At 37.9% G+C, this 9,067-nt stretch overlaps 3 protein-coding genes across 5 annotated transcripts in view; 1 reads left to right on the plus strand and 2 right to left on the minus strand.

The window, feature by feature from the left end:
- Positions 1 to 3: 3 nt before the first annotated feature.
- On the minus strand, positions 4 to 2,739 carry lysmd1 (LysM, putative peptidoglycan-binding, domain containing 1). Of its 2 annotated transcripts, none has more exons than XM_025061671.1 (4): positions 2,141 to 2,739; positions 1,265 to 1,433; positions 1,114 to 1,225; positions 4 to 468 (listed from the first exon to the last, which is right to left on the minus strand). In XM_025061671.1, the coding sequence occupies exons 1-4, from the start codon at positions 2,306 to 2,308 to the stop codon at positions 276 to 278; spliced, it is 642 nt and encodes a 213-aa protein (XP_024917439.1). In that variant the 5' UTR covers positions 2,309 to 2,739; the 3' UTR covers positions 4 to 275. The 2 variants fall into 2 exon arrangements, with proteins under 2 accessions (XP_024917439.1, XP_024917438.1); XM_025061670.1 differs by having other exon boundaries at positions 1,114 to 1,433; positions 2,141 to 2,341; positions 2,555 to 2,694.
- Positions 2,740 to 2,887: 148 nt separating this feature from the next.
- On the plus strand, positions 2,888 to 8,508 carry scnm1 (sodium channel modifier 1). 2 transcript variants are annotated; one of them, XM_017037920.2, is made up of 9 exons: positions 2,888 to 3,060; positions 3,243 to 3,313; positions 3,407 to 3,495; positions 3,601 to 3,695; positions 4,032 to 4,132; positions 4,207 to 4,355; positions 4,452 to 4,572; positions 4,707 to 4,831; positions 8,374 to 8,508. In XM_017037920.2, the coding sequence occupies exons 1-8, from the start codon at positions 3,010 to 3,012 to the stop codon at positions 4,798 to 4,800; spliced, it is 771 nt and encodes a 256-aa protein (XP_016893409.1). In that variant the 5' UTR covers positions 2,888 to 3,009; the 3' UTR covers positions 4,801 to 4,831; positions 8,374 to 8,508. The 2 variants fall into 2 exon arrangements, with proteins under 2 accessions (XP_016893409.1, XP_008322041.1); XM_008323819.3 differs by lacking the exon at positions 8,374 to 8,508 and having other exon boundaries at positions 4,707 to 7,292.
- The window catches only part of tmod4 (tropomodulin 4 (muscle)), a 13,677-nt gene continuing 11,724 nt past the window's right edge, over positions 7,115 to 9,067 (minus strand). Inside the window, 6 exon segments of the mRNA XM_008323820.3 lie at positions 7,115 to 7,528; positions 7,619 to 7,763; positions 7,995 to 8,138; positions 8,458 to 8,565; positions 8,692 to 8,822; positions 9,052 to 9,067. The exon segment at positions 9,052 to 9,067 is cut by the window's right edge and continues 36 nt beyond it. Of these exon segments, the coding sequence (XP_008322042.1) occupies positions 7,506 to 7,528; positions 7,619 to 7,763; positions 7,995 to 8,138; positions 8,458 to 8,565; positions 8,692 to 8,822; positions 9,052 to 9,067 (567 nt within the window). The 3' untranslated portion in view covers positions 7,115 to 7,505.

Below are 9,067 nucleotides of genomic sequence, written 5' to 3' on the forward strand. Positions count from 1 at the left end.
TGACTGTAAAGTCACATTTCCTACAAAGTCACATTTTTTACAGCCTAAATTGCTTGCCTGTGAGGAAACAAAACCTAGATTTTCATTATTTACAAATAAATAAAGCTACACAAGGTCTATTTACCTGCATTAGAAAATGAATGTTGTGCTTTTAGCTGTAACAGTAGCAGGTACTAATGAGAAATCAAATTTCTGATTTAAACTGTATTATCAAAAAACTATAACACACTGAAAACATATCCTTGATTCACAAAGGGAAAACCTTAGGGAAAATGTCACAGCTCAAAGATCTCATCTTCCCTGTCTCTCAGTTTCTTGGTGAGTTTGGTGATGGTACGAGGGACCATGACGTATGACCCATCCTCCTGTCTCTGCTGATGCTTTACAGAGACAGATGTGATGCTCCGTGACCTGGTGAAAGGCCGATCTGGTGATGCACTGTTGCATGCTGCTTCTAGGGCGGCAACCCTGTAAAGATATAAACAGATGTCACAGATCTGGAATAAGTCTGGTTAGCAGTTTAGGGATAATTACTATGATGTAAACTGGATGAAATCTTAGCAAGGGCTGTTTTATTTACAGAGCAAATGAGAACTAAACTTAGTAGATCATATTTTCAAATTTAGGAATAAAATTCAGTTTTACTATTTCTAAATAATCCAGTATACAAGTATTCCTGGATTATGACTTTGTCCATTGGTGTTCAATGAAAATGAAGCTTTTAAGTTCTGCAAGAGCTTTTGGACAAATCATGTTATCCCAAAGTGTCAGAGAAATGCACAAGTGTGACCAACAAAATTAGAATAGATGAAAAACAGGCTTTGGATTGTTTGAATGTGAAAAGGAACACTAAGAAGAACTGCTGAAAGATTGTTTTAGTACAAACTGTTGGAAACAGCAGGAGAGCATTTACGTAGAACAAAACAGAAATGTATTAGTGTACAAAAAAGGGTGAAAAGGCAACTGGCAGAACTGAAACACAGGGCAGAAATAGACAGAGCACTACTGACAAATAAATATCGCACAGCAATACACTCAGAGACACAACCAAGAAATTGTGGGTCAAAAAAATACAGTGTAAACAAGCTAGCAATAGTAGCTCAGCACACCTACCTTTGCTCTGCTTCCTGGCATCCTTTTACAGCAGCCTGCTTGGAATGGTTTATCAACTCATCCAGCCTTTTCAAAAACCTCTCTGGGGTAAGTTCTGCAACACCATCCTCACTATTGTCAAGCCTTTTCTCAGAGGAGATCCTCATGCGTCCATATTGAGCAGGAGCTTGGCCAACATACTCTCCTGGGCTGTCCTCCTGAGCCAAATCCATCCCAACACCGCATCCATCCAAGTCCGAAAGCACAGGGATTGACAAGGACTTCTTCAGAAATATAGAGTCATTGGTATAAAGCCTGTTGGCTCTTTTTATCTGTTCCATCTGGAAGAGATTTATTATGTTAGCTTTTATTTTGAGTTAATTTCATTCCCACACTTGAGTTGTCCAGATAGCATTTTTTTAACATACATTACATAACATACAATACAAGTACGAGTATTTTTATTTTTGACACCAAATACCACTATTAATACTTCTTTATGTATGTTTTCTACGGGTTCTTCTTTATGATACTGATGCAGTCACATCACCCCCTTTTTCCAACACTATGTGTTCACCTAACACCTTTTTTAAAAAGAAAACAGAATAAAATTTCGATTGGAAATTCCTTTGAAGGTTTTGATAAATCAACTGTGCCACTCATCAATAATGCAACACATTACACTTACCTAAATGTATCATAAACTCTTGATTTGCTAAAATGAAACAAATCATAACATCAAGCTCAATAGCATTAACATCAATAGCCTCAAGTGTAAGATGAATAAACAAATAATTACACAGTCTAATGGTTAGAAAACAAAGGTCTATTTTAAGACCTGAAGATAAGCAAACTCTAAAATGTTAATCTGTTAACATTTTGAGTTTGCTTATCTTCAGCACCGACAACACCGCTGGCAACACTGTCAATCACAATCACATGCGAGGAGAAGAGAAATATGAATAGATATAGGACTCATGTTGTGTTTTTTAATGTGTATAACTTAGTAACATTTCAGTGCAAATAAAGTAAACTAGTTCGTACTTACCGAGACTCCGTACCTGAGAGCCAGACCTTGTAGAGTTTCACCCGGCTCAAGTCTGTGTTCAATGCGCCTCTGCTGAACGGGAGAGGCTGAAGTACGGACCAAACTACCGTAAGACCGTGTGCAACTTCCCCGTAGCAGACCATTCCCGTCCACAGGTCCCGTAGACATGGTCCCCAAATCCAAACAACTTTTACAACAAACCTAAAACGGTCATGTAACGGTCATAGACTGGTGTGTTGACAGAAGAAACCGTCATGTTTCTCTAACTAGCAGCTTAGTTAGCCACTTAGCTTAATTATTAACTTCATTTACGAGGATATTCGGCTTCTTTCGGCAGGAGAAAATACCTTTCTTTTGCTAACGATCTTCCGCTTGATTAACTTAACAGTTTAGTGACCTAACTTTACTACTTACGTAGCTTAATGTTTGACGTCCAGTTTCATGTCACAAAATTGCCTTAAATATGACGGAAAGAGTTGTTGATATATGTCAACTGTCTTCATTTGTGTCCGCCTCCTCCTGCCGTACGTTCAAGCGATGCATTCAAAACTATTGGATATTATTGTTGTTACAAAGAGTCAAGCTTTTCACAACCATGTTTAATGCTACTTTCTACGGCTTAAACAAATATATTTGTTTCACAACGTTGGCATATGATTTCTTCCATATTTTATTATTTAGAGAATTAAATGTGACAACATTTTCCAACGCCAAAGAAAGACATACAACAGTTGTATTCTTTAACCTATTATCCCGGATTGTCTAGTGAGATCGTAAATGTAGCGTTACTATCAACAGGAAGGAGTGCGTTGTGTAGCTTGATAGCTGTCGAATTTGCATTTACCTTTAAGGAAAGTACACGTTTAAACATGTCGTTTAAAAGGGAAGGCGACGACAAGAGTCAGTTGAACATACTGAAGGTATGGATTCATCTACTTTGTATATTTCTTTGCTTTATAGCTAAACTAGAATACGTTTGAGTGAATGAGATGCATGCTATGTTGCTAACTACTCTAGCTACACTGCCGAAGTGCAGTTTCTGCTGCAGACGCAATGTTTAAACACTTTTTCGTGTTTATCGTGTTTTAATATTGTATTTTAGAAACGACGTGTGGCGGATCTTCTGTCGAATTTTATTCCAGAAGATGAAGCCGCTTTATTGAAAAATGGAAGGTAAATTTCAAACTAAAAGACGATAAGATGGCATAAACTTAAATTTCTAAATACGCACGCACACTGACGAGACCTGTTTTTGAATTTACTTAGATACACTTGCCTCGTGTGCTCCTATCGTCCCGTGTTTGATACGGTTGACATGCTGACAGTGCACAGAAAGGGCAAACGGCATCTAGAAGGTAGGCCATTACAAGGTGTATTTTATGTCTAAATAGTGAATTGTAGGTGATTTAGGGTTGACCTCTCTTGGTAATGCTCATTTCTCTATTTGTTTTTTGTTTTAGGATTGAAATCTCACTATGGAAGAAAAACACAGTTGAAAAATGAAATAACCAAGAGGAAACATGAAAACTACATCCAGGCTGAAGACAGGAAACAGGTTGGTAAACAAATTATCCAGAACATTAGGACTGGATCCCTTGACCAAAACAAACATTCCAAAATCTCCTGATACATTAGGTTGCTTTTTCTTTGGCAACAACCAGAGGTAATTGACTGCAGCTATTATTTGTCTGTCTTGAGACTTTCAGTCTTATATCATTGTCTCTGTTGAGACATTGTGTTCCAGGCCTGTGACTATCATATGACTCTAATAAATGACATCGTGTCATACCATTTACCGTTGTTGTCTGTTGTTAAAACGGAAACCAACTATTGACTATTAACAGATTTTAAGAAAGTTCTAAAATTCACAGTTATCCCTCTGTGATTTCAGGAACCCTCCAGCTCAGCACCATTACTGGAACAAACCCGGAAGCTCACACATCATGCCTTGTTGAAGACTGTACCATACAACAGCTGCCATCAGAAAACCAGGTACAAGTTATGAGAACTTGTCATCTTTGTGAGTTGTGAACCATTTCTGTAAACACAATTATGTATATTTTTAGTACCAAATCTGAGAAAGCTTCATCAAGCAACACTTCCAGTAACAGCTGCATCAGTTACCACAAAACACCGTCGGAGGACGTAGACAAAAGTGCAGAAAGTAAAGTTTTGTTGAGCACCGTACCAAGCACCTCCACTAGTCTAACAAAAGGTACATTCATTACTGTGATGTCAAAAATGATTTTTACCATTTGGAAGTCTGGTTGTTCTTAAGCATGGTAATACAGTTTTTTTTCCCGTTCTTTAGCCAATAAAGAGTTTGATCTATCGGAAGACGCTAAAGGATCTCAGCTTGTAGTCCCACCAGAGGCAAAGCCTATGACAGCCATTAGGAGGAGAGAGCTGGAGCATTACCTCAAACTAAAAAGGTATATTTTGGTCATGACATTGCTGTAACATTATTATTAACATCTAAAATGTATTCAGTGAGATTAAATAACCAAAAAGCAGCAGTCACTGCTTAGTGAGTCCCTCTAATATTTTATCCTTTTTTGTCTTGCAGTGATGGATGGATACAGGACCGCAGCGGTCAGTGGATTAAAGATGAGAATGTGGAGTTTGATTCAGATGAGGAGGAACCTCCTGCACTCACATGACTATCATAGGTCTATGGCATGACTAAAAACTGTGAGAAACACAGATTTACTCATACCACAGTGGTATAATCGAACAATATGGTTGCATAGAACAACCATGAAATCAATCTCACGGGTTTTCAACCAGCACCAAGAGCATTACTCTGAATAACAAGGCCTTCTTTTGTTGTGTGTCTTCTCATTGAAGAGGAATCACACCAGTTATCATCAGCTGCATCTTGTGATGCTTCTTCTTCTCCTATATGTTGTATCAGGCCAATACATTTGCGACATATTTTTGCATTTTTGTTTAATTTTGTAATTCCATTTTACACGTGAGCACAATGTGATTTAAAACAGAAGAAAATTGTAAATGTCTGTAACAACTTCATAGACTGGGGAAGTTGTTGTGTAATCCACCAGAGGGCGCGCAAAGCACAGCTTGATCAACTATAGAAACCTTTTTGAAAATGTTTTAAATGCTGTACTGATATTTTAAAAAAAACTATCCTAGTCCTAGATGATAAGAGGAAGTATTTCTATTTGCAAATGGAGGGATGAAGACAAGGGGATTTGATTATAGAAGATGTAAAATAGATCATCACAACAAAGAAATAACAGGATTGCAGTAGCTGCAAAGAAAAGTAGGCTGCATTCTTGTGAAGCTAGGTAGCTGTAAACAGCAGAGACAGCGGTAAATGCACCAGGACTTGGGTTGATTAACAAAAGAGAAAACAGCAGAAGGTAACATTTAAGACCCTTCATAGAAGATTCAAGGACTTAAAGAAGGTGACAACAAAGCTGAACGAAGGAAAGGGTTTAATGTAGTAAGACAATAAATGCAAGTAATTGTAGCAACACACCATCATGAACCGTAGGTTTAAACTAGAGAGAGGGTCTTTACTCTGATTATTATTATTATTAGGCAAGCAATGAAGCCATGGTCAAAAGTCAGGACATGCTAACTGCAAAGACCCTAAATGCCAACTCTATCTGACATCTTGAATTATTCTTTATTTGAGCAATTAAAAAAGACTAAGGAAGTAATAGAATATTTAAATATAACAGTTTAGTTTTATGCTCTGAGATAAAATAACAACAGCAAGAGAGTTGATTGACAATGTAATGCCAAGAAAAGCTAAACTGCTAGTATTAGCACTAATCTGATTAAGAAGCCACTGGTTATGGAATTTTTTTTTTGTAGCACAAGCATATATCAAGGTGAGAACAGGAGCTGGGCAGAAAAACTGATGTTAGTTCATCAAAGCAAAAGTAAGGGAGATCTGGGACATCATGTCAGTTTGAAGCTCACTAAAAACTCACTAACCAAATCAAAACATTCCAAGTAACCAAATGTCAGTCAGCATTCAAGCATGAATAAAGTTGTAAATTTACCAAAAACAATCTTAAATCATTTTGCATTCATGCATTCCAAAGCACTGTCAAATTCATCTTTGATCAAGTTTCGGCTAGAAGATAAAAATTAGCAAACTAGAGCAGTAACCTCAGCAATGCTGTGAAAATCCTCAGAGGTTAACAGCTGTCTCTGCTCATAAAACTCTGCTGCTGCACATGGGTGCAACCCTCCTAAAGTTGGGGCTTATATTTGGAACCAGGAAACTTTAGCCCAACGGACTTGGTTACATTTCCCATCAGGCTTGGGGGTTAAAAATAACTCAGGTGCTTGTTGGAAATCAGAGGATCAGAAAAGACTTTAAGGGATTAAAGTGCTACGGAAGCGTACAAGAGGAGTTCATGTCTATAATAATGCAGTTCACGTCAAACAGGCTCATCACTTTTATCATCATAGCATCAGTAGAATAGCGGTTATTAGCTTGTAAACTTTTACTGCAGCATATTTATCATCCAAAAAGAGACATTGTCAGTTAACATTTAATCAAGGCAGTCACACGTAGATGAACCACTAGAGGGCCTTATATAATCTGTTTTAAGAGCCACTTTTCTATAACAATAAAAGCTACCGCATTTTGGCTAGCTTAGCTATTTACGAGCACTGTTTCATTTGAGGTATTTTAAACTTTTTGAATTGATGTCTGGGTAATTTTTACTAAATTTAGAATCAGTTTTGCTTTTTTCTCATTGTTCCAGGGTAAATGAATAATCTGTAGGCATAAATAGCAATGCTAAAGAAAATTTGAACTGGGAAACTGTAAAAACATAGAACAAATTGTTTGACTTGACGTACACATTTTTTAAATGGTTGCCACTTAATGGAGTCAACAATTACTTACCGGCGCAACATAATTTGTTTAAAGTCAGGAAATAAACAAACAAAAATAAAACAGAAGTGAAGTTTCCAAACACTGATAACAAATACTTTAATATATATTTTTTTTATTTAAATTATTTACAGTTTGTATTCTTCCCTTGGTTAGCACCACATTGAAAATAAGTAAACGTTTGGGTGTGGGATGAAGTTGGCAACACACAAAAGCTAAATGCGCTAAAAAAAAAAAGACACCTCACAAGTTGCTCGTGTCCTACACACATTTTTATGAGTTTATGACATCGGGAGTCTACAAAAAGCTGGCTGATTAAAGTGAAATGAAATGGTTTCCAATGGACATTTGGTGTTAATGTGTTAGGAGATGCCCAGTGACTCGCTGCATTTAGCTGAAGTGCTTCATGAAGAGAAAGCTGACGACATGGTGAGGCCAGAAATTCGTGACGGTCTTTGAGGCTCTGGTGTGTGCTCCATGACGTTTTCATCTTAATCTCTGCTGGCGAACTGAAAAACACGTTAAGCCAAGTTTTATTTGTTGTAAGCTTTGTGGGGAAAAAAGGCTGATTTTAAAGGACTTTATGAAAAGTTTCTCACGCATGTCATTGTTTCGTGTGATTGCAATAGCAGCTCTGGCACGGGGACCCTGCTGGGTGAAGTGGTAACCAAACCTGAGGATGCTGGAGTTGTTCTCCAACATGGAGGCAATCTCCATCTCAACTGAATCTCCAAGCTTTTGTCTCTAAAACAACAAGAACAAAGAGTGACTTTTGAAAATTAGGTATCTTCTTTTTAATAGAGTTTAACTTCACTTGTTGGAGAAAATTGTGGGTAGTGCTTGTCATTCTTTATTGGGCTTCCATGTGTCCATGTGTCAAACTTACAAACCTACCAGAATTCCAAACTTTTAGGTGTAAAAACAGAATTGGCCTAAAACGCACTACAGGAAGTGTAAAGAGGTTTGATACCAGACCTGGTTGTCGATCTTTAGCTCCATCAGTGTGGCATTGTTGGCCATTGCTTTGATGATTGCCATCATCCCATCTGCAGTGATGAAGTTGGACTCAATATTAAGACTCAGCAAGCTGGTGTTCTCCTGCAGCATCTCTGCACAGGCCTTAAAACACATAAACAAAATGATTACACTCTTTTAGACAAACAGCACAATGTCCACACAATCAATAATAATATTATAATAATTTCTGTTTCCAGATTTTCAGGTTCCTTTGCAGTGGAGGCAGTTTTCAGGGACTGTTAAGTAAAGTGCCTTCTCGGTCATCTGCCCTGTGTTTTTGTTAAAGTCTCTTATCAACAACAAGATCTGACTGAGGCTGTACTCCCTTTTTTTTCAGTGACTTGATTCAAACAGAATCATTGACCACCGTTACAGAAAACAGCTGCTCAAGGATCTGAGTAAACAGGAACAGTCAACTCACATAGGCCACGGGGTCGTTGCTACGGGTGGCAGCGATGCTCAGATATTCCACGCAAGAGTTTTCCTTCATCGCCTCAAACACCTCTTTCAACGTCGGGATGGGAATGTCCTGCAGCAGGTTCGTTGGAATGGCAAATATTTGAGGTTATTAGTAACAACGGGACCGTCAGGACAATAGTTTTGGGGGTTGAAAATAAAGAGCAAAAAAGTTGAAGAATCTCTGAAGTGGACAGACCTTGATGTTGTTAAGGTTGACCTCGACCAGGCTGCTGTCGTTGTTGATGATTCTTTCCAGCGTTTCCTCCACATTGGTGGGATTGGGGGGTTCTTCCGGAAAGATCTTGAATGGATCTCCTTTTACCACACCTGAAGGAAACGCAACGTTAAAGCTGATGCTTCTCAGTCACTACCTAGTCACCAGTGAAAACCAATTTCCATAGAAAAAGTACCAATAAAAATATTGATTACACAGTCTGTTACTGCACTGATTTAGTTTGATTTAGTTTCTCAAATATGTTGTTGATTTAATCACAAGAAACTCTGATGGTTTTCCTTTTATAATCAGTAATATTCCCCACAATCCATCCCTACGTACTGTTGATGCCCTCTGT

The sequence above is a fragment of the Cynoglossus semilaevis genome, chromosome 13 (assembly GCF_000523025.1).
Source record: "Cynoglossus semilaevis isolate Cse_v1.0 chromosome 13, Cse_v1.0, whole genome shotgun sequence".
NCBI classification, from domain to species: Eukaryota; Metazoa; Chordata; class Actinopteri; order Pleuronectiformes; family Cynoglossidae; genus Cynoglossus; species Cynoglossus semilaevis.